This window comes from Drosophila bipectinata, chromosome 3L, assembly GCF_030179905.1.
Source record: "Drosophila bipectinata strain 14024-0381.07 chromosome 3L, DbipHiC1v2, whole genome shotgun sequence".
Classification (NCBI taxonomy): Eukaryota; Metazoa; Arthropoda; class Insecta; order Diptera; family Drosophilidae; genus Drosophila; species Drosophila bipectinata.
The window spans coordinates 1,824,465-1,851,850 of NC_091738.1; the positions used below are offsets into that span (position 1 = coordinate 1,824,465).

Below are 27,386 nucleotides of genomic sequence, written 5' to 3' on the forward strand. Positions count from 1 at the left end.
TCTTATTTGGTGGTGGCATCTATTTTTCCCCCTCCACAGCCGGCGGATGTGGCCGAAACCGAGAGACAATGCCTCGGAAAATGTCAACATAAATCCGCTCTGGCCAGACGACACAAAAACAAAAGTCAGCCAGAGTGGCTGACCAGACGAGATAATACACTTGTACTATATAGTATATCTCTTGGCCAGAATACGTATTTGTGCATACCACGCCCTTGAGCCATTTCCGCAAATGCCAACTAAGGTTAAGTTGAAATGTAAATGGACCAAAACAACAACAAACACAATGACAACTGCGTCTAAACGACAACTTTGAGCATAAACCTACACAGGAAGGCCCAGTGTCGCACTGGAAACGCATAGAAGTCGCCCTGAAAATACTTCTGGAAAAACTAATCTAGATTTGTAAACAAATTGTATATAATTATTGTATATATATCAGCTGACCATACAAAGTAAGCTTTGAACGAATTCGCACGCCCACAATTTGGTGGAAAAAGCATGGAAGCGATTTGCTAGCGTTTTTAAACGCGCTAGCGGCTAGAGGGCGTCTTTACACGCGTCAGCGATTGGCATGCGGTTATAGACGCGCAAATTGCAAAGCTATTTTTGTGATTAGGAAAAAATTAATTATCTTTAAATAGAAAATTAAACAAATATAATTTTTTATTTATTATTTTCTCTATATAATTATTAAATTCTTGAAAACACAAAATACTTTTAAGCCCCCTCAATAAATTAATTAAAATCCACTCATCTATAGATGTGGAATTCGATGAATGTTCATTTTCAAGTGGTAATTAGGCAAATCAAAATCATTAATTTGTGAAAAACATCTAAATACATCCATTTATTTTAGCACTCCCCTGAAAAGCGACTAAATTCGCCGCAATTGTCTGTCAATCCGCGACTCAATCGACTGCCTCAATTATGTGTAGCCTTAAAACACTTTCAGTTGTTTTGGACCAAAAACCAATTTGTCAATCAAATAGTAAGCTATAAAACGCCGAGGTCTAATCGGACAATGGTCAGAACCAGGGCTCTACATCGGAAGCGGAGATGAGAGATGGGAGATCGGAGATCGGGGTTCCCGCTTTGCCCATATGGGAACGGGTACTTCTACGCTGTTGGGTGAGCTACTTAACTATATAGATTCTATATATACACGAAATATATAGAATAACATGTTTGTTCGACTGGCCAAATAAGTCGAAGAGTGCGGCGGCGAGTGTAGTAACACACCTACGCTTAGTCTCGTATTGTATTTAATTTTGTTTAATTAAAAACAATTTACAATTTGGCGAGCGCTTGCAGCAGCGGCGCATTTGATTCGGGATGATTGAGCGTTTTATTTTTTATTATTTATGTAATGGAATGCCAACTAATATTAATAATTTCCGAGACAAGCATCTTTGACAGCTGCTGAAGGATCATGGCGATCAAGTTCAATGCAAAAGCAGCAACAATAAACTAGAACTCACTGCCTCATCAATAATTCTCTTGGGCCGATGCTAATGATAATACCCGAAGGTAAAAATAGTTCCCCTCCGGATGGTGACACTTGTGCGCTCTCGCACTAATTTGCTTTATGATAGCAATGAAATATCAGCACCGTATTTATAGATATGCCTATAAACTTTTAGTATATATATCTTTTGGAGGAACGGAAAATCTGTGAGTTTCCCTTCGAGAAAAGTTGGAATCTCTTTGGCTCCTCAGTCTTTCTTTGGCCTTCGTCGGAAACGGTGCGTTCTTTAAAACTGAAAAGTATTCAAATTTTTTGCCTCCTTATTGTGTGAAATATATATTAGTAGATATACATATGTATAAAAGAATGATATTTTACGACTCAAAATTTTAACAAAAGACTTTATCCTCATCTTGTGAATTGCAATTGTTAAAAGTGCTTTGATTTTGTGTGAAACTGTCCCTTTAGTTCCAACTTATGCCTATAAATATATAAGTAAAAAGTGTTGAACATGTGCTATTTATAAAGCCGCCTTAATCTTAATGCTCCTCCATATATCTTTACATATACACCTCTTGTCCCATAAATATGCTTAAAACCAACTAACGAAACGAAAAACGTGAAATTTTATTAATGTGTCATCTTATTTATAAAATTTTAACCAAAGAAGTCAGCCGAAGAGTGAGTGGAAGGTGTGAATCTTCGCTATAAGGACTGCAGAATGTTGTGGGCGGCGAAATATGTTTTATGCGCTCTGACATGCGTTGCATTTGTTTCAGGTAAGTGTGGGCGGAAGGTTCCGAATACATCTATGGTTCTATATTTTCCAAACGGAAGGGACTCTAAATTTATGGGACACTTTTAGTCCGAAATTTTGGATTATAAAAGACTATGAGCAATTGTGGATTTTAAAGAGATATTTTTCTCTCATATCATGGGACTTTTACAAAAAGTTACCATCCCGTCCAGCAATAACTATATCTTTGTTAGGGTCCATAGCGATGGCTATAACTTTGGCAATAATCATCCGATTCTTAAGGGGAATACCTTAAACGATTCGTAGATCGATTCTTCATAAATTTGCGTTAAAATCTAAGAACATTATAATTTTTAGATTTTTTGTCAAATTTTGTGGAGGGTCCCTTCAAAAATCCGAAAAAGTACATGGACCCAATATAGGGCCCATTGCGATGGCTATAACTTTGGCAATAATCATCCGATTCATGCGGGGAATACCTTAAACGATTCGTAGATCGATTCTTCATAAATCTGCGTTAAAATCTAAGAACATTATAATTTTTAGATTTTTTGTCAAATTTTGTGGAGGGTCCCCTTCAAAAATCCGGAAAAGTACATGGAGCTAATATAGGGCCCATAGCGATGGCTATAACTTTGGCTATAATCATCCGATTCATGCGGGGAATACCTTAAACGATTCGTAGATCGATTCTTCATAAATCTGCGTTAAAATCTAAGAACATTATAATTTTTAGATTTTTTGTCAAATTTTGTGGAGGGTCCCCTTCAAAAATCCGGAAAAGTACATGGAGCCAATATAGGGCCCATAGCGATGGCTATAACTTTGGCAATAATCATCCGATTCTTGAGGGGAATACCTTAAACGATTCGTAGATCGATTCTTCATAAATCTGCGTTAAAATCTAAGAACATTATAATTTTTAGATTTTTTGTCAAATTTTGTGGAGGATCCCCTTCAAAAATCCGGAAAAGTACATGGAGCCAATATAGGGCCCATAGCGATGGCTATAACTTTGGCAATAATCATCCGATTCTTGAGGGGAATACCTTAAACGATTCGTAGATCGATTCTTCATAAATCTGCGTTAAAATCTAAGAACATTATAATTTTTAGATTTTTTGTCAAATTTTGTGGAGGATCCCCTTCAAAAATCCGGAAAAGTACATGGAGCCAATATAGGGCCCATAGCGATGGCTATAACTTTGGCAATAATCATCCGATTCTTGAGGGGAATACCTTAAACGATTCGTAGATCGATTCTTCATAAATCTGCGTTAAAATCTAAGAACATTATAATTTTTAGATTTTTTGTCAAATTTTGTGGAGGGTCCCCTTCAAAAATCCGAAAAAGTACATGGACCCAATATAGGGCCCATAGCGATGGCTATAACTTTGGCAATAATCATCCGATTCTTGAGGGGAATACCTTAAACGATTCGTAAATCGATTCTTTATAAATCTGCGTTAAAATCCAAGAACATAATATTTTTTAGATTTTTTGTCAAATTTTGTGGGTCCCCTTCAAAAATCTGAAAAAGTACATGGAGCCAATATAGGGCCCATCGCGATGGCTATAACTTTGGCTATAATCATCCGATTCTTGAGGGGAATACCTTAAACGATTCGTAAATCGATTCTTTATAAATCTGCGTTAAAATCAAAGAACATAATATTTTTTAGATTTTTTGTCAAATTTTGTGGGTCCCCTTCAAAAATCTGAAAAAGTACATGGAGCCAATATAGGGCCCATCGCGATGGCTATAACTTTGGCTATAATCATCCGATTCTTGAGGGGAATACCTTAAACGATTCGTAGATCGATTCTTTATAAATCTGCGTTAAAATCCAAGAACATTATAATTTTTAGATTTTTTGTCAAATTTTGTGGAGGGTCCCCTCAAAAATCCGAAAAAGTACATCAGCCAATATAGGGCCCATCGCGATGGCTATAACTTTGGCTATAATCATCCGATTCATGCGGGGAATACCTTAAACGATTCGTAGATCGATTCTTTATAAATCTGCGTTAAAATCTAAGAACATTATAATTTTTAGATTTTTCGTCAAATTTTGTGGAGGGTCCCCTTCAAAAATCCGGGAAAGTACATGGAGCTAATATAGGGCCCATAGCGATGGCTACAACTTTGGTAATAATCATCCGATTTTTGAGGGGAATACCTTAAACGATTCGTAGATCGATTCTTCATAAATCTGCGTTAAAATCTAAGAACATTATAATATTTAGATTTTTTGTCAAATTTTGTGGAGGGTCCCCTTCAAAAATCCGAAAAAGTACATGGACCCAATATAGGGCCCATAGCGATGGCTATAACTTTGGCAATAATCATCCGATTCTTGAGGGGAATACCTTAAACGATTCGTAAATCGATTCTTTATAAATCTGCGTTAAAATCCAAGAACATAATATTTTTTAGATTTTTTGTCAAATTTTGTGGAGGGTCCCCTTCAAAAATCTGAAAAAGTACATGGAGCCAATATAGGGCCCATCGCGATGGCTATAACTTTGGCTATAATCATCCGATTCTTGAGGGGAATACCTTAAACGATTCGTAGATCGATTCTTTATAAATCTGCGTTAAAATCTAAGAACATTATAATATTTAGATTTTTCGTCAAATTTTGTGGAGGGTCCCCTTCAAAAATCTGAAAAAGTACATGGAGCCAATATAGGGCCCATCGCGATTGCTATTACTTTGGCAATAATCATCCGATTCTTAAGGAATCGAATCGTAGATCGATTCTTTATTAATCTGCATTGAAATCTAAGAACATAATTTATTTTACATATTTTCCCATGAAGCGTTGAATCAGTGACCGTAATAACCCCAAAATACTATCATAAAAACCACTATCCCTCAAAGCTGATGAACCATCTATATATCGTTTTATGACATGTGTCACAAAAATAAAAAATCTTGCGGTATAGATGAGTCAGGACTCGCATGGGTCTTCCATTCAACCGAAAAAATATGGATCACCAAATTACCGGCCGGCGTTTAACGCAAGAATCGTAAAAACCGATCGTAAATCAATCTAAGAAAATCCAAAAATGAAAAATGAAATACATATCTGAGAAGACACGAGGGAGCAGCTAGCTGGCAATGAAAAGTCTTTTGGCAAAGATTCAACTGATTGATTCATTTTCTTTTATGGATTTCTCTCTAAGTAGCTTGTATAGTTTTTGAGTGATTTTCCTCTTTTTATGTCAGACAAGGAGAGTGCCAACAGCTGTTGGCGGTATTAGCCGACGAATAGTTTTATGGTCACTTAGGATTAGTTTGTAGGGGCTCTGACAGTAAAACATACTTAGGTTTTAATTTAAAAAGATATTTATTTAATGGTGAAGGCCCTAAAATCCTCAAAAAGAAGACAGTCCTAGGTTAAACCATTTATTTGTTTGTTTTCTTATATATTTGGGGTCTTAATAATATTTGAAGAAATGATCTGGGATGTATATAATATTGTGTTTAGTTAGATTACAAGTTTTAGTTATAGGGTTTAATAAACAATATTAAGAGAGTATCTTGCATACTTTTAGGCAGCTTCAAAATACATCAGAATTTTTTTATTATTTCAGGTATTCCGCGAAATGAGCGCCGAAGGCGTATTCTGGAGATTCCCGAGGAGAAAAATGTGCCCACTAATCTGGTCGCCTCCCTTGACATGAGCTGCGTGGAGGCCAAGGTCATGCCCCCACAGATCAGTCACGGACGCGTGACCAGCTTCGACAGGCGCCGCAAGGGCGAGAAGGTCTTCTTGGTGGCCTACTTTTCCTGCAATCCAAACTACGAGTTCGAGCAGGTTGAGGCCACAATGATGTTCTGTTCCAACCAGAACTGGGTGGGCAACATACCCACCTGCCTGCCCCTGGTGGACTATCCCGATGGCGAGGGCGACGGTGACGGCGATTTCGATGGCGAGTTCGACGAGTACGAGACCGTGGACAATAACGAGGACAACGAAGCTGAGGACGATGAGGATGAGGCGTTGGCGGACTTCAACGAGAATGAGCCTCCACCGCCGCCACCACCACCTGTCAAGGATGAGACTAGCTCCTCATCTGGAGGCCAACCCCAGCCTGCAGTTGCCAGCAACCTGAAGCCTGAGCCTGAAATTGTGATCCAAATCAATGAAAGCAGTATCGACGAGGGGATCGAACCTGCCGCTGCTCAAGAGAAAGTGGAAAGTCGATCTGCCTTTGAAGCTGAGGTTCTCAAGCCCAAAGTTGAAGTAGCGGTGGAGACTGAAGTCGTTACTCACCAGGAATCAGAGGTTGAAGCCGAACCTGTTGAGCCACAAGAACCAGTTCCGGAAACAACCACTCAAAAAGTGGATGAAAAACCCAGCAAGGATCCCTACGAACCCACTTTGTTGGGTCATGACTGTGACCAGGACAATGCCGGTTGTGCCCAAATCTGCAAAAAGTTGCTCTATCCAGATGAGAACGAACCCGTCTACAAATGCGATTGCAGGGAGGGTTACACCTTGGATCTCAACGACTATACCAGCTGTCTTGGTAAGTCATGATAATTATAAAACAATAATCACAATTATAACATTATTATTTTGTGCATTCATATAGACATTGATGAGTGCCAGGAATCGAATGGCGGCTGCTCGGAAATCTGCAACAACCTACAAGGAGGCTTCGAATGTGCCTGCCAAGCTGGCTATCAAGTGGATTCTTCAACCGGAAAAACATGCGTGGGTGGGTTTCTATAAGAGATTAAATTTTATGACAGAATAATTTTCTTCCCATTCCAAATCCAGACATTGATGAATGTGCCAATCCTGAGCTGTCATCGGACTGTGAGTCTGGCTGTGAAAACCTGCCGGGGTCCTATCGTTGTGTGGTGCCACTGGTGACCCAATCCGAAGCCAAAGAATCCTCGAAAACAGTCGAGGAAGAAACTACGGAAGAAGTAAAGAAACAGGAAGAACCCAAGGAACAAGTATACGATGTACCCGTAGAGGCAGAGACGTCGGAGAAGCCTCCTGCCAAGCCGACCTGCAATCCAGGCTTTGAACTCTCTCCCGATGGTAGCGACTGTCTGGACATCGACGAGTGCCAGGGGGATGTGTCCTGCCAGCACAAGTGCGAAAACACGATTGGCTCCTTCAGGTGCAGCTGCCTCGAGGGCTTCCATCTCCTCGACGACCAACTGAGCTGCACCCTGGATGGCTGTGCCGATCTAGACAATCCCCAGTTGAACCGCACCCGGTGCGCCCACGAGTGCGAGGATGTCCGGGAAGGCGGCTACCAGTGCAAGTGTCCCAAGGGCTATCACCTCGGCGCCGATCAGCATTCGTGTGACGTCACTGAGACGGCTTGCTCCCTGCAAAAGGGTCACGACAAGTGTGCTCCCGGCACTTGTCTATCCAGCGAGGATAATACCAGCTTCGTCTGCGAGTGCCCGAGGGGTTACAGGAGCGTTGAGGACAACCAGGGCTGCCTGGACATCGACGAGTGCGCGGAGGAGTCGCACCTGTGCAGCCACCACTGCAAGAACACGCCCGGTGGCTATCAGTGTGTGTGCCCCGAGGGACTCAACCTGGTCGAGGAGTACACCTGCGTGGCCGAGGATCGCTGCGAGGTGAACAACAACGGCTGCGAGCAGATCTGCCTGACTGCCCGTGGCGGAGCCTGCTCCTGCCGCGAAGGATTCCGCCTCAGCTCCGATGGCAAGAGCTGTCTGGACATTGACGAGTGCCAGGTGAAGAACGGTGGCTGCCAGCAGGTGTGCCGCAATCTTCCAGGTTCGTATGGGTGCGTCTGTGCTCCGGGCTATGAGCTCCTGAAGCTAGACGGCTTGCGTGGCTATTGCTTTGACATCGACGAGTGCTCGAGGGGCGTTCACACGTGCGAGGAAGACCTGCTTTGCGAGAACCTTAATGGTTCGTACACCTGCCTCTGCCCGCCGGGCTACGCTTTGGGCCTGGACAACCACATTGACACGGTATCACCTAACACCACATCCTCACAAGAATCACTCTCATTCGATCGCTCATCCTGCTTGGACATTGATGAATGCTCTTTGGCGAATGGCAACTGCTCCCATTTCTGTCAGAATCTGCCCGGTGGCTTCCAGTGCCTCTGTCCCCTGGGCTATGTCCTGTCCGCGGACATGCGCACCTGCCAGGACATCGACGAGTGCCTCGACAACAATGGGCAGTGCACGCAGCTTTGCTTGAATCAGCCCGGGGGCTTCGCCTGCTCTTGCCAGTCGGGCTACGAACTGAGCCCCGATGGGTTCGGCTGCGCGGACATCGATGAGTGTTCCCAGAACTACGGCAACTGTAGCGACATCTGCATCAATCTTTTAGGTACCCATGCCTGTGCCTGTGACCGTGGCTATGAGCTGTCCAAGGACGGCAAGTCCTGCCAGGATGTGGACGAGTGCGCCGGCCTGCTCTCGGGTGGCTGCACCCATGAGTGCATCAACAAGGAGGGCTCCTTCGAGTGTGGCTGCCCTGTGGGCTACAATATCGACGAAGATGGACGCAGCTGTCGTCCTGCTTTGGTGGGCTGTCCTCCGGGCAGCAAGAGGACCTCGTCCGGCTGTGAACCCATTGACTGTGAACCAGGCTTCACCCTAGGATCAGACGACAAGTGCGAGGACATCGACGAGTGCCAGGTGAAGAACGGAGGCTGCTCCCATCGCTGCGAAAACAGGGAAGGGTCCTTCAAGTGCAGGTGTCTGCCGGGTTACGAACTGGGTCAAGATCAAAGGACCTGCCAGGACGTGGACGAGTGTGCCTCCGACAAAAACAGCTGCCAGGCCGGCAAGTGTGTCAACGAAATTGGTGGCTTCCGGTGCGAGTTCCCGACCATCCTCGATCTACCAGAAGTGCCAGTTAAGCCAAAGGAACCAGAAAATCCCGCAAAGCCTTCGGTGCCAGAGTGGCCAACCTATCCAGATATATCAAATGAGATCACTAAGGAGCCCAAGTTCCCCTCCTTCCCAGAGCTGCCTAAGTATCCTGCTGAACCACCCAAGTTCCCCTCCTTCAACATTCTTCCAAAATCGAAACCCTCACTGGAAAAGTTGCCTGAGGTGCCCATTTTGCAGCCCAGGGATCTCTGCCCAGAGTTCCAAGCTCCACCGAACAGTCGGGCTAGGTGCAACAAGTATCGCCAGAAGAAGAAGCAATTCTACAACAGCCGCTGCCGCATAACTTGTAATCCAGGCTACGTCCTCCAGGGTCCAGAGCTGAGAACCTGTGGAGCTTCTGGAATCTGGGAAGGTCCTGAAACCAAATGTGTGGGTAAGTATCAAGTTTTTAAGTCTTAAATCTAAAACTCTCTTAAAACTAAGACTTAACTTTAAATTTTAGCTATAAATGTGTCGCCTTTTGAAACTAATGGAGGTTGCAGTGCTTTGAAACCAGCACGAAATGGAGTCATCTCTCCGGCCAGTTGCACTCAAGGACCTTCCCAACAAGGTGCTATATGCAGCTTGCATTGCAATCCTGGATTTTTCTCCTCTGGATCCGGAATGACCGTCTGCTCGTTGTTTGGTGGCTGGACCTTTGGAGAGGATCTGAATTGCCAGCCTTACCCCTTTGGCAACACTTTCATTGGCAATCGATTATCCTGGGCTCCAACGCAGTCGCTTCAGAATCTCGAACCCGTACGAACTCAAGTTCAAAGGACTAGACCCTACATTAAGTGCCCAGAGAATGTGGTGATCCTTCTGCATGCTGGTGAGAAAAAGGCGCACGTGACTCTGCAGAGCCCGGCCACCAATGTGGACAAACGGTATTTGCAGGCTCACCCTACTTGGGCTGGCAGGCTGGAAGCACATCTCCCAGCCGGAATTCACAAGGCCCGCTTCAGGGTTCAGGATCCAAAGACCAAGCTATCAGCTAGTTGTGAGACAATCATCACCATAAAGGCAGCTTCCCGCCCAGTGTCGAATCCTTTCAGCTTCTCTTCGGGTCGTCTGGAGTTTCCACGATCATCGCTCTCTGAACCAGCTCCCCTGTCTACGTTTTCCTCATTTTCCACGTTTCCCACCCGGAGTTCTGCACCCTTTCCCAAGTTTGATTTCTCAGAACCGGCTCCCAAGCCAGCTCCTTTCCCCGAATTTTCCACCCACAGTTCCCTCCGAAAACTGGACCTTCCCCGTCTCAGCGCCAAAGAACCTCAACAATCTGCCAAGCTGGTCAGTCAGACTCCGCTTCGGGAGAGTTCTCGCATAGACCTGGGTTCGGACACCACCAATTTCTGTCCCCCATCGATCGAGGTCACATTGAAGGAGCATCAAAATCTGCGATCTGTGATCTGGGAGGAGCCCCGCTTTAATGGCAAGCTCCTCAAGATCTACAAGTCTCATGTAAGTTTTAAGAAATATTTGTAAGTTGAATGGTTTATTAATTTCTTTTTTAGTTTCCTGGTGCCCTGTTTAAACTGGGAGATCATCAGGTTACATACGAGGCCACCACAACCGATGGTGTTGTCCTAAGCTGCAAATTCCATATTTTTGTTAGAGGTAAGTACGAATTTTTTCTTTTTTAATTAAAAAGGTTAATGTTTTGATTTTTTCAAAGCTGCCAAGCCCACTCCTCCTCCCGCCAAAGTCGAAATTGACTTCGATTCCGAGCCCAAGTCCGGTTCCGCGCCAGCCGAGTTGCGTCAACTGGAGGACACCGAAACCTATGTCATCTGTCCCGACAAGGACCCCGTCCGGGTGACGGCCGAGCAATCCGTAAGTCTGACTGCCCAAGAACTCTTCCGAAACTGGGTTAAAGTGTAACCCAGCTTTGAGTGTAATTGAAGCTAGCCACCGAAGGTTTCGCCTTAAATATCTGTATCTCATACGATTCTATCTGTATCTGTATTTCTGTGTTTTGTAGGCCAACCTGCCTGTGGGCTGTAGTGTGAAGATCGTGCGCCCGCAATCGAGTCCCCAGAGGCAGCTGAAACGCGCCAAGCTCACCTCGCTCTGGCGTCCACCGACTATTTTCTAAAAACATATACCTATATGGTGTTTGTAAACTATATAGCATAATAATCACTATTCAGACAGTTTAATCTGCCGGCCAGTGAACTACTCGATGCGCAATTTATACAAATATTTTTGTACGACTTTTATATGAATAATTTAAATAAATATTTTTAAAGAATATATATGTAGTCATGGTATTATGTTTAAAATCTGCTTTAAAATCGTTGGAATTTAATTCTTTAAAAATAGCCCCTATTTTCCCCAGTGTATGTTATCATAAAAGTGCTACCTCTTCTTGTCTCTTAAACTCTTGTAAAGTCTTTGTAATATTACATCAGCTTATGTTTGGGTTTTATCAGCTGGCATGCTATAAACCAAAAGAGCTGACCTTTCAACTTAAAAATTAAAAAAAAAACTTGAAATGCATTCCACAAACAATAAAACACTATGTGTTTAGTCAAGTCATTTGAAAACAAAATCCACACAAAATATAGCCACTTTCTAGACTCCATATCGGAAGATACATGATTGACACATGATTGTTTGTGTAGAATTAATTGTGGAGTAGTTGAAAAACTTGAAATGCAGCCAAAGACAGGTGATTGAACCAGCTGATTTATACTTTATACGATTTAATTCAATTCCCAACAATCTAATGTGGACTGTAAGTAGAAAACAACAAAGTAGCGCGTGCCAGGCCCACTTCGAGCTATTTGCTACTGAAATAATTGCCCTGAAATGCCGTTGAACTCGTTTTGTTAGAACCTGATCTTTTTAAAAAATACAGTTCAGATTATACAATTTTATTTTTTGCAAAAACAAAACGCCCAAAACTAGCCAAAAAATAATGTTTTGTTAATTTGGACCCCAGCAGAGCCCAATAAACTGATAGTATTTCGGGGCATACAGTTGAGCTTCCTTCAATCGGAATGGAATGTTTTTTGCAAAAATAGATTTAGTTGATCTACAAACCTGATTTTAAATATATTCTAAAAAAAATATTATTATTTCCACTATGACTTGCTTATTTTAGAAGGTGTTTATAACGTATCTAACTTATATTAGAAGAATAAAAACAAGACTATGTTAAAGGGTTACAAAAATAGTCGAAAAGTTAAGCTGCGAAGCTATGGAGTTCCTACTGTATTTTTGGTTTCAATATTTAGATGTGATCGGCTAGACGGCGGCATGTGTAATGAGATGGACTCGGATTTTAGGCCCATCGAGACAGGGCACTACGTCTACCGATAACCCCTAAGATGCCGCTGAGCTAGTGCTACGATGGAGCCCCATGTGGATGCTATTCCAAGATCATTCACTCGCCCGATTGCCCGCATTATTATTTACTGGTTTCAGATCGGTTTTCGTTTTCGTTTTGCCATAGATTGGGGGTCTGGAAAAAAGTCTATTTAAGCGCGTGATTAACCGAGAAATTAAATCAGTTTTAAGTCGTGTGCTGAGCGGAGTGTTTGCCTTCGAAATAAAGTTGTTAATTCTGTGAGAATATATTCAAGTGAAAATGTACCAGCGACAGGTCTCCTTTGATAAGGTTTGTTTGCTCTACAAGTCCTCGGCGCATAGAAAGTGAACCATTCAAAATAATAACAATAATTAAATTGATACTCTGTGATCTGGAACTGAACTTTTGCCAACCTTGACAGGCCAATCATCGTCAGCAAAAATCATTGAAAACAAAAGAATATAATTTTTATTAATAGAGTGAGAAAGCGGATCTATGTATTAAAGTCGTGAAATTGGGTTAATCCGCAGCTCAAAGACAAAGGAGCTTTTTAATCTGTTTCTTATGGCAAATAAAAAATTTATAGGAAACTAGAATGGAAACTTGTATTGAGAAATCATTATTGTACCTGTTTATTATTGAATTCTAAATCAGAAAGAATTTAAGAATAAAAGTGGTTCTTTGATGGCTTGTCTAAAAGTCAAGAACTTATACCTCTAGTATTTCTCAGAAGCACCTTAGTAACCTTCTCGCAGAAACTTAAAACCAAGTTCTAGGCCAAGCCCTTGGCAATATGTTCTGATTGTCATTGCGGTCGGGCCTACACCTTCAATGTGGCCTATACCCCAATGAATAAATTCGATTTCAATGATGCTGAAATACCTCATTAGACGTACTTCGATTACAGTTCACCGAGGCTTGTGTGGCTTTGGTTAAATAATTTACCCATTTTGGCCCTGACTAACCTTTTAAAGGCGATACCCACTGGCGATAGGGTGATAGGGTATACCCCTCATAAGTATAATAGTCTATTATTACTAAAGTGGAAAATAAATGCTAAATGTTTATTATGATGGGAGGATTGCCTGATTTTCGGGTTCAGCTAGGGTCAGCCGAAGCATCAATCAAATAAGGCGGCGTATGATGCAAGTGGATTTTTCCATCTGAAAACAATATTTATTTTTTGTCCATTTTGCAGCCCACTCGTATGGAGGACTCGGCTTACATAGCCGAGGGTGTGGACATCCAGGAGGCGAGAAACACCTGCCTGTTGTTCTCCCCAAAGGACTCGTCGCTGTCCAGCGGAGCTCTGGCCAACATCCTGGCCATTTTCAAGAAGCACGACATCAACCTGGTGCACATTGAATCCCGCTCCTCGCTTCGTGTTCCCGGCTACGAGTTCTTCGTGGAGTGCGACGGCAAGTCCGGGGCGTTGGGCAAGGCCATCGAGGACGTGAAGGAGCAGTGCAGCTACTTCAACATCATTTCCCGGGACTACAAGGACAATGCCACAGCCGTGCCCTGGTTCCCGCGGCGTATCCGTGATCTGGATCGCTTTGCCAACCAGATTCTGAGCTATGGCTCCGAGCTGGACGCCGATCATCCCGGATTTACCGACCAGGAGTACCGCAAACGCCGCAAGTACTTCGCCGACATTGCCTACAACTACAAGCACGGCGAGCCCTTGCCACATGTGGACTACAACAAGGAGGAGATCGAGACCTGGGGCATCATCTTCCGTAACCTGACGAAGCTCTACAAGACTCATGCCTGTCGGGAATACAACCACGTCTTCCCCCTCCTGGTGGACAACTGTGGTTTCCGCGAAGACAATATTCCCCAACTGGAGGATGTTTCCAACTTCTTGAGAGGTGGATTAGCAATTCTTATAACTTCACATGATATTAACTATTAATCTCCTAAGATTGTACTGGCTTCACACTACGCCCTGTGGCTGGACTTCTCAGCTCTCGGGATTTCCTGGCCGGACTGGCCTTCCGCGTCTTCCACTCCACTCAGTACATCCGTCATCCCAGCAAGCCCATGTACACCCCCGAGCCGGATGTGTGCCACGAGCTCTTGGGTCATGTCCCCCTGTTTGCCGATCCGGCCTTTGCCCAGTTCAGTCAGGAGATCGGACTGGCCTCTCTGGGAGCTCCAGATGACTATATTGAGAAGCTGTCCACGGTGAGTTAGACCTAGAACTTTCTATGATTTAAAGACTTACTGTTCGTCCAACTTTCAGATCTTTTGGTTTACTGTGGAGTACGGCTTGTGCCGCCAGGAGGGTGAGCTGAAGGCTTACGGGGCTGGCCTGCTCTCCTCCTACGGAGAACTGGAGTACTGCCTCACGGACAAGCCCCAGCTGAAGGACTTCGAGCCGGAGGTCACTGGCATCACCAAGTACCCAATCACCCAGTTCCAGCCTGTGTACTACGTGGCCGATAGTTTCGAAAGTGCCAAGGAGAAGACTATGTAAGAGAAAGAGTATCAACTATTTAAACCTAATTCTAATTATATTTTAAACATTTTTTTAGTAAATTTGCCAACTCGATTCCCCGTCCCTTCGGCGTCCGATATAATGCCTACACTCAGAGTGTCGAGGTTCTGGACTCCAAGCCGCAGATCTCGAACCTGATGGAGACCATCAACTCCGAATTCCAGATCCTCCAGAACGCCATTGTCAAGTTGCGAGTTTGAATGATTAGCAGCCCATCTATTATATTTCACTCCCCTCCCTCTATATAATATTAAGAAAGTTTGAAATAAATAAACAATATGAAAGTTAGTCGTCTTTGTAACTGATTTCGTTTCTTTTATTACGATTCTGTATTTGGTTGATAAAGATTTTGATTTGATTAGCTTGCTTGTTTTGAGGGAGTGTGTGTTCTTGGAAATTATATAGAAACATCTAGTTATGTACAAAATGGTTCTACGCGCCTATTTACATTCTTAAGCAAGTGCTCCCGACTTGTCCTATAGGTATGTACAATCTTAAGGCCTAACTATCGATATTAAGGTAGTTTTGTAGTTGAGTTTAAGATATTTTAGGTAATAAGTTTAAAGCATTTGGCTCTTTATCAGCTGAGGATCGAAACATATTCGAATCGAACGAGGGCGCCCCTCCAACAGCAATATCGTAATACAAGGGACTCTTGGGGTTATCTGGGCACAAAAAAAAAACACAAACAAACTAGAGATGTCGGCCTAATGGGGAGGGGGCCAGCGGAGAACTTATGGGAATATGCTCACAGCAAAATAAATGTCAGTTGCAATCTCAACCTGAGTTTTGATTTAAACATTAGCTTATTCAATTACCTAACATATACGGAATATTTGTATGACCTCGGTGGCAAAGCCCAGTCTTGAAAATAATATGGAATTGGATTAGCTTGGCTCATGTTTTGTTAGTAAGTTAGTTAGTTGGGTAAAATAACTTAGGCATAGGCTTTAAGGTTCGATTACATATCAGAGATCCCTGTTGTGCCACGATGGCACTTACTGGATAATAAGGCTAACCTACGGAAACGATGGGCTCTTCCTAAAACTACATTTCAATCAGCTTACCTACTTAGATTGGATTAATTTGAGAACTTTACTATCGATAGGGATATACATACATATACATAAATATTTACACGATCATGCACTTCGGAGATAGAACAATACTCAGTCTGTTGAGATCTACAACTAGTTCTGGGTTTCCAATAGAGGAGGTTCGATAAAGAGAGCCAGAGGCCAAACTTGTCTAAGGTCTAGAGTTATAATACGCAAGTAGATATAGGGGAGTACTGGGTGTGGGGAGGTGGATAACCTAACAATCTTAAGAATCTTATAGCCTACAGAGAGTTATGTACACCAGGGACCTGGATCTACTGACTGCTGCCGGGTGCTGTGTGAGGTGAGTTGAACAGATTCTGCGACTGCTCCTGGGACATCTGGTATGGCAATATCTCCAAATCGTTCGGCAACTGATTTTGGTTCTGATTCTGACTGTTGTTGAGAAAGTGATTGGAGCTGAAGAAGTTGTTGGACTGCTGCTGCTGTTGTTGTTGCTGCTGTTGCTGGTGCTGCTGCTGTTGCTGCATCATTTGTTGCTGGTGTTGCTGCTGCATCTGATTGCTGTTGTTGCTGTGCATCAGCTTGTTGTCTTCGCTGTGAGTCTCCGAGCCTTCGTCACTGATGCCCATGTGGAAGTTCAGCGAAGGACTCGACTCCGTGGCCATCTGCATGTAGGACAGCAACGAATCCTCGTTCGTATTTTGAGGGGCATTCGAGTTGCCATTGTTGTTGTTGTTCTGGTTGCCATTCTGATTGCTGCCACCGTTGTAGCTCTGATTGTTGTTGTTGCCACTGGTGTTGAGCTGAGATCCCAGTGAAGGCAACGGCGACATATTGAACAAGGCATCTATCTCCTCTATATCTTCGCGGGATAATATATCGTTTGGTGGCAACGGCATTGTCTGTTGCTGATGTTGCTGCTGTTGCTGATGCTGCTGCTGCTGTTGTTGCTGATTTTGTTGCTGATTCTGCTGCTGGTGATGCTGCTGCAGTTGGGCCTGACTCTGATGCTGCTGCTGCAGATTATTCTGCTGCTGGTTATGCAGGTTCTGCTGCTGTTGCATCATCATCTGCTGATCCTGCTGGTTGAGCATCTGCTCGGAGTTCAGTGCGAATCCATACTGATTGAACTGCGGCTGGACAGCATTGCTGCCTGAGAAGTTTAGCCCCCTCTGGCCACCACCCCCCACCATGCTGCCCATGGCCGTAGCAGCCATGTTGCCGGCCGTAAATCCCATTGGCATTGGCAGGTAGGTGTATCGGGCCAAGAGCAACTGCTCCGACACAATCCTCAGCTCGTCCTGCTGCTGCATTATGAGCTTCTGCAGCTCGTCGTGCTTGCGTTGCAGTTGGTCCTGCAGCTGGCTCTGGGTGGGTGTCATTACCACCGTTCCCGATAGCAGATCCCCGGACTGTCCCTGCACCGGCAGCGGTGACAACACAGGTGCTACCGAAAACGGAGCGATAACCGGTTGCATGGGTATGGCGGTGAGGTATTGCGGCGGTTCCAGAAACGTTCCAGGCGTCACCAGCTGCGGGCTGGACAGGGGATAGGCCTGTTGGGGAAACTGGCAGGCATTGTTGGCCATCAACGAGCCCGGAGCAATCGGCAGAATGGGCACTATCTTGGGTCCAGCCACATTCTGTTGCAGGTGCTGTTGCAACTGGTGCTGGTGCTGCTGCTGTTGCTGCTGCTGGTGTTGCTGCTGGAGCTGGTGTTGCTGATGGTTTTGTAGCTGCTGGTGGTGGTGGTGTTGCTGGCTGTGATGATGGTCCCGGTGATGCGATCGCTGCCGATGGCTTTGCTAAAAAGGGATTACCAGAGGGTTAGTTTGGAATCTTTTAATATATTCTTGTGGAAAACTCACCGAGCTCACATGCGTCCTCATGGACTGCCTGCTGGTGACCGAATCCGCTGAAATTGAGGTGGAGTCCGACTCATTTCCCCGACTGCTGTAGCAATTCTTCCGCTTGGCTGTTGGGGAAATGCCCGTGGAACTGATGTTCCCGTAACTGGAGGCCGGACGGGATGTTTTCAGGGGATTGATTTGGCAGGAGCCCGAGGCCTGGGCCACCGATGCCGACCACATGGGTGACGAGTCGATGGTGGGCGATGTGGCGGCTGCTTCGTTGCCCAGATTGGCCAAGCTGTTGCCCAGCAACGTGCTGTCCAGATTCTGGTTGCCCAGCTCAAAGTCGCGGAGGGTGGTGGTCGCCGAGGCGGGCTTGCTACTGCTGTTCCCGGTGGAGGTGATCGCCTTGCGCTCCTTCTGGCTCTCCTTGAGGACCTCCGCATAGCTGACCACCTTGTGGGTGCAGACCACGTGCTCCGGCTTCGAGTTGAAGGTATGGTAGGTCACATAGTAGGCCGTCTGCAGCCAGATCCACTGCTGGCCTTTGGTGAGAAAGCGGTAGTAGCAGGATTTCCCTTCGCCATTCTGCCGCACTGGAAAGACAAGGTTTTATTACTGCCACCGATGCTAGTGCCACAACTTACACTCCTCGTGGCATGCCACAATACTGTCCAGATCATCAAAATGATAGTAATCGTACCCGGAGGTGCCCAGCACCTCGAACGGCATGTATCCTATGATGGGAGGCGCTCTATGATCCAGGAATAGGAACTTCCACTCCATGCTGTGCTTCGAGGTGAACTCGTTGCTCGTCGGGTCGATGATGCTCATTTCCCGGATCAGCTGAGGGTTCTGGACCCGCCCTGTACCTACAAACACCAGTTTCTTGTCTACCTCGACATTGGGGTTCTGCTGGAAAATCCTTGGCAGCACAGCCGGCTGGCCATTTCCTCCAGACCCGCCACTCTGACTGTCTCCGCTGGATCCTGCATTGGTATTGGCATCGTTACCTAAGATTTTGGAGACAAAAAAATAAGTAAATGGCCAATAATAGGCTACATGGCTACCTACGAAAGTAACCCACAAACTTGACCAGCTCGTAGGCATTGGAGTCCACCTTCTCCAGGCCACCTCGTCTCAAGTGCGTGTAGAAGGTGATCTGGTTGTTGGCTCCGATGTCCGTCTGTCTCGCCTCGATCACCGGAGCGGGATTCTGGAATATATTCAGAAGCGCCTCGTGGTCCATCTCATATGCCAGGTCGTAGATGGTCATTTTGTACAGGTCTTGCTGAAGGGTAAGAGGTTTGTCTCGGATTCTAGATGGACTCACTAGCTTGACACTTACCGGCAGGTAACCCAGCTGGGAGGTAATACTTTCCGAGGCATAAAAAATGGAACCCATACTGCTGAAGACCATCATGAAGCCATCTAGGGACTCCAGCATCAAATGGGTGAACTCATCGTTGCTCAGGAAGGCGGGCTTCCAGTCTTGTTGGATTTCGAAAACTTTTGACCTGTCCGCAGCCTCTGTTTAAGTTTCAAACTCAAAATTAAATAGAATACTTCACTAAGAAATTATTTAACCCACCATTGTGATTCTTGAGAAAGGCTATTGTGGATTTAAGAACCGTGGACTTGTCCATTTTGCGACTGGAGGTGGATATCAGGGCGCTCAGATCATTCACCAGCGAATTAAACTGATCCCGGCGCTTTTTCTCGCTCAGGTTGCGCGATTTTCTACAAAGAAAACTACGAATTAAATGAAAATCAATCAAATGCCTTTTTAAAAGTTATCCACAAATGATTTTATTTGCAACCCTCAGGTAAGGTCGCTTTCTGCGCGTGTGACCCACGTGTGACTGGCCCTTGGCGGCATTGTCTGGCGATGATTAGCCACATATGCCCATATGCTATCACCCCTGACAAGCCGCGGGGTCGGGGGCTGCGTCGCTTTGCATTTGATTCGCTAGAGTTCACTCTTCTTCCTGCCCTGCGATTGACACTGGCATGTCACAGACTGGCTGATGGCTTTGGGATTGTGTTCTATTGTCAGCTCATTCAATAAAAAAGACATGATATGTTAACGAGCATATGGGATTTGCAAATCTTATTCAGGGTTAATTGTTGGAAAAGGAGTTTATTTGGAAAGTGGTGGCATATAAATGAAAAATTTAGTGGTAGAGGTAGAAGAAAAAGTGTAGCTTGTAGACTCTTCAAGATTACACATTTTATTAAAAATCTTCTTAAGGGGGTTTTCTCTATTAAAATTTTTAATTTAAATTTTATATGCTTGAATAAAATAGTTAAAGGATCCATTATAAAAATAGTAAAGATTTGCTAAAACTTAGTACTTGGTTTATTATTTTATCATTGATTTTTAAAAGGTTATTATATAGATAACAGATTGATTTGTAAATTTTAAATACTTCCCATAACATAGTAACTTCTTATAAAAAGTTTTGCCCGGTTCAAAGCTCCGGATTCTATTCTTCTATTCCATTCTATTCCAAGCTATTTATATTTAGAAAGATATTTATATTTAGATGATGCCTTATAGTTTTAAAGTCTATAAGTCTTTTTTCTTTATTACAAGCTTTCCAAGATTCAGCTATCGTTTAATTTTAAAAACTTAAAGCCCATTACCTCATATGAGGTATGGCTAAAAGCCTTACTACTAGTTGCTTGATATAATCTCTATATATTATAGAACAAATGTTACAAAGTAAACTAATTATTATAGCAACTTTTCACGCTTGTCACAAAAAAAAGAATTTGTCACATAAGATATGGCCATTTTTTTATTGTTTTTTCTCACAAAGCCAACTATTAGATATTCCTTTTCGTCTATGCCATAGTGTCTGGAGAAATATTCGATTACTAATTGGTTATATTTATTGTCATGCGATATGCACCGGAATTTTGTACATACTTTTGGCCATTGTGCAATGTCATAAATAGGCCAGAAAGTAAATCTAATTATTAAGCGGCCAAATCGAATCGGTACTCGGGTTACCGTGCCATTGATTGAAGTTGACCGCTGAGAGAACGGGATCAACGAATTGAGTTACTGGGATTCCATTGATTAGTTTGGAGCCTCAAGGGGTGTGAATTACCAAAAAAAAAAAAAACCTTGTCTGGGAGAGATTATGACGACAGCCGCGAATTCTACATGGGACGGTCATTCATAAAAAAATGCGGTGGAAACAAAGAAAAGCTTTCCACTCACTTGTTTAGTGGAAAATTTTTCGAAATGCCATAGACATGTATCTTGTCCCTTTTGCCAGCCAGCTCTGCCACCACATCTTTGTTTCTGCTTATATTGTCAACTGTCAAATGCAGATTATTCGCGAATTCGTCCCATCTATTTATGAATAGCTACAGGTAGAGGTGTAGGGGTGCTTCGAATATTATAGATTTACCTTTTCGTATCATCCTTGTCGTCGCTCTCGTCGTCCATTTTCGGGTTCGTGAGATAATCCACTTCAAATTCAAACAAATTTTCCAGAAATCACAAAAAAAAAGAATTCACAAAAAAATCGAAAACTTTTCACTTCTTCTATTGAAGAATTGCGCTCTCACAACTGCCAAAGCGAATCGTTTGGCTCACATAATTTTGTTTCCGCCAGAAGGTTTATGAAATGTTCAGGTAATGTTTACGCAACAATTAATTTCCATATGCTCAATATGCCACATTTTGAGGTGCCTGCAAGGGGTTAAGATAACAAAGGGTCACTCAAGGATTGGATTATATTTTTTTTCTTTAAGCCCGACGCGTTTTTTTATTTTTTTTTATCGAAATATTATCCGGTTAACGCGGCGCTGTGGCAGCAACAAGTGCAGTTTTGGTTCTGTTTCTGCTTCGCTGTTTCTGTTTCTTTGGAAGAGCATCAGCAGCAGCCGCCTCCTGTGGCATCCTCGGTAGCTGCTGGGTTATGTAATGGCATAAGCTGCGCCTGCGCAGGCTCCCCGGAGGAGCGTGAAGGCCCCGTGGCCAATTTGCCAGTTGGCCGTGCCAATCAATGTTGCACATTTGCAACCCCTGAAATGTATGCTACGCTATTTTGTCATGTTACAAAATGCGTTCAGCGAATGCCATAACAACCACCGACCGATTGGAGTGGGTACGGGCTTGGAATGGGTGGCTCTGTGGCTGTGCGGTTGGGTGGTCGGGTGGCTGTGACCAGGTGAATGGTAGAGTTTGGCTTGAAAGAGAGTACCGAGCAGCTGCTAACCAATTGCCTGGCACTGCAGCTTATTTATAGCCACAAACACACATGCTGCTAGTATTGCATAATTTTTCGAGTCTGCCTCCTGAACAGTCTATTTGCCTTTTCATTTATTCCTCAATCATTAAGTGGAATACGTTTTCCTGCATTTTACATTCCCATCTCCCGAGTAATGTTCTTTATTCCGTGTTAATTGACGGTCCAACATTTCACGGGCTTCCTCGAAAAGCAATTTCTTGTTCAACAAAAACTTGAAAACTTTGCTGGAAAATGTCAAAGGTTTTGCAAGCCTGTGAAATGCATTTCTTCGGCGAAACGGGTCGAGAACGTTATTCGCACCAACGTCGATGACGCCGGAGTTATGGCCATTTAAAGCCCAAACGAAAATCGGTGAAAAGTCAGCGTTTAATTAAAATGTGCAAAGCAGCTTAAAATTACAGAGCCGGAGCTTTGCCTTTACATCTCCCGGACAGTTGTAATTAATCCGTTTAGCTCCGTTTGACCAGCATGTCATAAATTCCCACATGTATTCGAGGGCATTTTAAATACACATCAAAGTCGGAACAGTACCCACTCCGTGGGGCAAAGTGTTGCTGGTTAACCGTAAGTAGCTGTTGGCCCGGCCCGGCCCGGACTCTGGCCAAAACGCTGCCAGATAATTGCCAATGTGTCGCTTAATGGCTCGTGTTGCAATTAGTGCGGTTGGTTTGCGGCAGAGCAGAGAAAAGGGTTAAGATAGAGACATTGGGAGAGTGTCTCGGGAATTCTTATTATCGAATGCCAAGTTAGTGAAGTAATTACTGAAAAGTATAGAATTATTGGGTCACCGAAGTGAAGCTTAAGATTGAGTTTAAGGTGGGAGGGAATGAAATGCTATATCATTTATAAAAAAAAAACTAAAATACTTGAAAGAGAATGTCTGTTAATTGTTATAAATTGGAATCTCTTAGCTTGAAGATTTAGGTTCTTAAAAGATCTTAAACTTCCATTAGAAACTCATCTAGATTGTTAAGTTAGCTATTTGGTGTATTTCAAAAAAGTAATTATGAAAAGCAGTTCTCAAGTAATGACTTGTTTCTTGGAAATAAATATTTATTTTACATTTCAGCAGGTTTTGTGAAAGGCAAGCTTTGGAATTAAATAAAATAATATTAATCTTGAAAAACATTAGACGATGATTTAAGCAATGATTTAAATTATTGCATAAAGCATTTAAATTATATTGAAAATCATATTCAAAAATTTAAATAAAATCAATAGCTATTTCTTCCAAGGAAATTCAAATTCTTCGAGTATCTATCAACTTAAATTAACGCCCCACAATTATTTATGGTTAAGATTAGAACCCCTCCCGTTTTGCTAAGCTGACTGATCAAACAATTGGCATTGACAGCACTGTTGTTGTGGCCCAGTGGCATATTTGTATGTGCAATGCGGAAGTTAACAAGTCGAAAAAGACCATCGCATAAATAAATAAATGAAATGCACTGGAAAAGCCGGTTGGCTGGAGTTGGCAGAGCAACTGGCGAGCAAGCTCACCCAACCTGAAATCGGGCGAAGATCGTTGACTGACCTACTCACGAGCGGGGTGCACTGCATGTCCCCATTTGTATCTACATATCTCTTCCTCTCTCTGTCGCCCGACAAAGACAACAAACTGCATTGGCCCCGTCCCGCTCACTTGCACTCTCTAACGGCGCCCTGTTTTCAGGCCGTCCCCCTCGCACACACAGCTGGCCGGAGAACTAACGTCATTTGATTGCATTTGTAAAGCTTCGCTCAGTTACAGAAATTATCGCATGCTGGCCGTGTGTATGGGTATTTCCGCGTGTGTGTGCCCTCCCCCTTGCACTTTTCGCTCTCTCCGCCAGACGCTATCTCTGTCTGGCGCTCGTGTTTGATTTCTTTGTCAGTGAACTTGAGCTTTTGCTTGGCAATGCTAATTGCATTGCGATTACAGCATAGTGTCGGTGTGTGAGTGATAATACCCAATACTCATACGACCCGTTGTACAGCTTTCAATTTTTCTTCCTCTCTACTGTTTTCCGCCTCGACTTCTACGTTTTTTTTTTCCGCCAAGCTTGTAATATTTTTTGTCTTACTCGCTCGTACTAAGTCTTGGCTTTTATTTTCGTTTTTGTTTTAAACTTGACTTAATTAAATTTTTCACTATTTTCTTATTTTTATCTCTTGCCAATTGCCGTTCATTGATTTATTTCTGTTGCGTTCGTTCCCCCTAATGCCAATGCCAAGTGCAACCGTCTCCAGTCTGGCCTAGGTTTGTAGGGTTAAAGGCCTCTCTGTTTGCCAGGCGGACAGGTAGTGATTACAATTGGATTTTCGAAGGGGCTTTCGAAGTAAACGGATCTTGGTCTAGACTTTCCACAAACGGTTAGCAATCCACTTATAAATCAAGCGATGAGATGATCACTTAATCATGACTAGCTTGCCGTCCCAACATCATCAGATCATCATCTTCAGCAACTATTCTGTGACTACGGGGCGTATGCTTAATGTATTCTTTGTAGTTGGGGTTTAAAATATGAAAGGCACTAGGGGAGTCACCTGAGAGCTATAGACTAGCTATGCACATGTTTTAAAGATGATTAAAATTTAGTTTGAGAATTTCGGACAATTTTATTGTTCTACAGAATATTTTTTAGGAAAATCTAATTCTCCCAACAGGTCTCTAAAATTTAAAATATATAAGGAAATGCCTCAAATTTTTCCTTTTCTGTTATCTTTCTTTGTTTCCAACCAGCAAAATTTTGCTCGAAAAAATAGCCTCCTTACTGTCAATCAGCTACTTATCTCACCGTATCAACAACCATTTATTTGCCGACACAAAAATGAAGTACACAGTCTGGAAACTAAAATGGTGGGAGAAACGCGCCAGGAACCTGCTGCCAAATGCACTTTTCAATTAATAACATTTCGTAATTGTGTCATGAATTTATTGAAACGAAGTTGAATCACTTGTAAGACATTTTGCACTACTTTATGGTTTTTAGTTGTCAATTGTAATAACTTTTACTGAGAGCGTGTGCGGCTACCGCATGATCGCACACCACCACACCAAATGCACACGCGCACTCACACCGACAGCCCCCGACGGCGCACACAGATACTCGGCCTCAAACGCTGACGATGACGTTTCAAAAATTCAAAAAGACGCCAGACCCGAGACCTGAGACTTGTCAGCCAACTATAAAAAAAATCCAACAAAAAAAAAATATTTATTTTAATTAATTAAACTAGTGGAAGGGCTATAGTAAGACTATCGGGGAAAAAACTTTAGCTGGGTCTTGGCGTAAAAAAGTTTGAGGTGGAAAGTTTTAGCTGCTAAATAGCATAGACAATTTAAGTGACTTTGACCATAAATTAAAAATAAATGAGTCAACAATTGGGGTTTAGTCGGGGGTTACAAAGGTTTAGAAAAAGCCACAAAGGTATAAAGAAAATGGCTTGAATAAATCCTTTAATCCTTTCCCAAAACCCTTTCTAAAATCTCAATCTAAAGAAGTATAACTGCAATTATTAAAATCCCTTTAAAAATGCACAAACTTTTATAGACCAGATAACATTTTCAGCCTTGATTATACCAGATTGGATCTACAGGTAATAACAATTACAAGCAATGGGTATAACCCTGTCTAGTATATTGGCTATGAATGCCGACTTTGACAATGAAATAAAAAAAGGTGCATCACCACATACTGATACCTATAGAAATTTTATAATAATATATTTCAGACATCGCGCAGGCGCGTGCATACAGTCGCAGCCTAATAGACTTTTAGTGAACCGAGCTGTCGGCTAGTAGTTGGCCGGGGAAGTCTGGGGAAAGGTTCTCTCCGAACAGATAGTTTGTTGTAATTTTTGGTTGAATGCACTTTTGTTTTTTGCGAGAACTTCTCTCCCGAGCTTGCCTTATCTCTGCGGCAGGGCAGTGTTTCTAATAGAAATTTTGTCACTACTGCTGTTAGTGGTTTTTTATTTTGACTATTTTTTTTCGTTAGCCATTGCACTTTTTTCGCATATTTTATTTATTTTTTATGACCTAGCACTTTAGTATATTTTCAAGCAGCTGATTTGTGGGTTTGGGTTCGAAACTGGTGCACAAGTTTGTTAATTGGTAGTTAAATTATTATGTATTTTTGCTCACTTTAGTTAGCTCACACTTTTAGCTTTTCTAAGCTATTTAGTTAATGTATTTTTGGTTTAATTTTTATAATATTTATTCCATGAGTAGGAATTTTATTTTTCACTCTACTTTCTTACGAATTATTTCACCGTTTCCTTTCGTTATTATTGCAAATCGTTTTGAAAGGTTACATAATAATTTACTTTTGCCATTCTGCCTTGCTCATTTTTTTCTCGCCGGCCCGCTGCTTCTCAGTTGGTATCGTTTGCATTTATATACAATGTCCGTGTATACATTTTAAGGCAGATCTCCAATAACAAAAACCAGAAAATTACGACCATATTTTAGGGGGTTCTTTATGCAAACGTTTCCATTCATTGTCGAAAGGTAAGAAATTGTGCCCTTTTCGGGCACTATCAGCACAAAAATATACAAAATTCTTGTGAAGCGCGAAGTAGGGAAAGACAACAAAATCGAAACCAAATACCAAAAAACTAAAACTCAAACCAAAAACCGAAACAGCAACCGATCCGAACAGAACCGCACGAGAAGCGACCACGTCGAAAGCGTGTAATTTGCGATCGAGTTACAGGGTCTATACGGCCGGAGACAGCATTGACGACAGACGGCTTGACTTTGCGTCAGATCGGCCAACTACTTGTAATATCAAATGCAACAAAAAAAATAAATAAATAAAAACAAAAATAAATTAACGAAATAATTGTGCCCGTGTGATCGGCCCGTAGACTCGGCAAGGCACTCCGAAAAATATTCCGAAAGAGATCCGCTCGTTGACGCTGCGCGTGCTGGACTCAAACTGAACAAATCCACGAGAACTGCAATTTCTAAGCTCGCAAAAAATAAAAAATACAAAAACAAGAACGCAGCGCTAAATAAAACCCGTGGATAAACGAAAACGGCGAAATGCAGCTTGAAATGCACTCTCACCAACACACTCAAAGAGACAAAATAGAGAGACAGGGCAAGAGAGAGGAACCTAAACGGTATGGCAAGTCCGCATTAGTGGCTTTGCCTTTTGCCGGCCGGGCGTATACGCGATATTGTATGTGCGAACATTCCGAGCGTTACCTGACTGACTGATTGAGCTCCGTCCGCTCGGCTATTATTTAATATGCCACTGCACTCGGAGTCGATTGGGGATCGC

General features: G+C 43.1%; 3 protein-coding genes across 9 annotated transcripts; 2 read left to right on the forward strand and 1 right to left on the reverse strand.

Moving 5' to 3' along the window:
- Positions 1 to 1,689: 1,689 nt before the first annotated feature.
- Positions 1,690 to 11,375, forward strand: LOC108126343 (uncharacterized). 4 transcript variants are annotated; one of them, XM_070280087.1, is made up of 10 exons: positions 1,728 to 1,767; positions 2,136 to 2,247; positions 5,827 to 6,765; positions 6,832 to 6,957; positions 7,020 to 8,006; positions 8,574 to 9,515; positions 9,585 to 10,585; positions 10,639 to 10,741; positions 10,800 to 10,957; positions 11,106 to 11,375. In XM_070280087.1, exons 2-10 carry the CDS (start codon positions 2,190 to 2,192, stop codon positions 11,217 to 11,219), a joined length of 4,428 nt encoding a protein of 1,475 aa, XP_070136188.1. In that variant the 5' UTR covers positions 1,728 to 1,767; positions 2,136 to 2,189; the 3' UTR covers positions 11,220 to 11,375. The 4 variants fall into 4 exon arrangements, with proteins under 4 accessions (XP_070136186.1, XP_070136187.1, XP_070136188.1 ...); XM_070280085.1 differs by having other exon boundaries at positions 1,690 to 1,745; positions 7,020 to 9,515; XM_070280086.1 differs by having other exon boundaries at positions 1,691 to 1,745; positions 2,139 to 2,247; positions 7,020 to 9,515.
- A 1,218-nt stretch (positions 11,376 to 12,593) lies between these two features.
- Hn (phenylalanine hydroxylase) lies at positions 12,594 to 15,242 on the forward strand. The gene is made up of 5 exons (XM_017242883.3): positions 12,594 to 12,746; positions 13,636 to 14,308; positions 14,362 to 14,624; positions 14,683 to 14,912; positions 14,975 to 15,242. The coding sequence occupies exons 1-5, from the start codon at positions 12,717 to 12,719 to the stop codon at positions 15,135 to 15,137; spliced, it is 1,359 nt and encodes a 452-aa protein (XP_017098372.1). The 5' UTR covers positions 12,594 to 12,716; the 3' UTR covers positions 15,138 to 15,242.
- On the reverse strand, positions 15,223 to 27,305 carry Clk (circadian locomoter output cycles kaput protein Clock). Of its 4 annotated transcripts, none has more exons than XM_070279823.1 (8): positions 27,219 to 27,305; positions 21,271 to 21,554; positions 19,440 to 19,600; positions 19,197 to 19,378; positions 18,923 to 19,139; positions 18,496 to 18,861; positions 17,867 to 18,444; positions 15,223 to 17,803 (listed from the first exon to the last, which is right to left on the reverse strand). In XM_070279823.1, the coding sequence occupies exons 2-8, from the start codon at positions 21,306 to 21,308 to the stop codon at positions 16,310 to 16,312; spliced, it is 3,036 nt and encodes a 1,011-aa protein (XP_070135924.1). In that variant the 5' UTR covers positions 21,309 to 21,554; positions 27,219 to 27,305; the 3' UTR covers positions 15,223 to 16,309. The 4 variants fall into 4 exon arrangements, with proteins under 4 accessions (XP_070135924.1, XP_070135922.1, XP_070135923.1 ...); XM_070279821.1 differs by lacking the exon at positions 27,219 to 27,305 and adding an exon at positions 26,936 to 27,058; XM_070279822.1 differs by lacking the exon at positions 27,219 to 27,305 and adding an exon at positions 26,812 to 27,058.
- Positions 27,306 to 27,386: the final 81 nt, after the last annotated feature.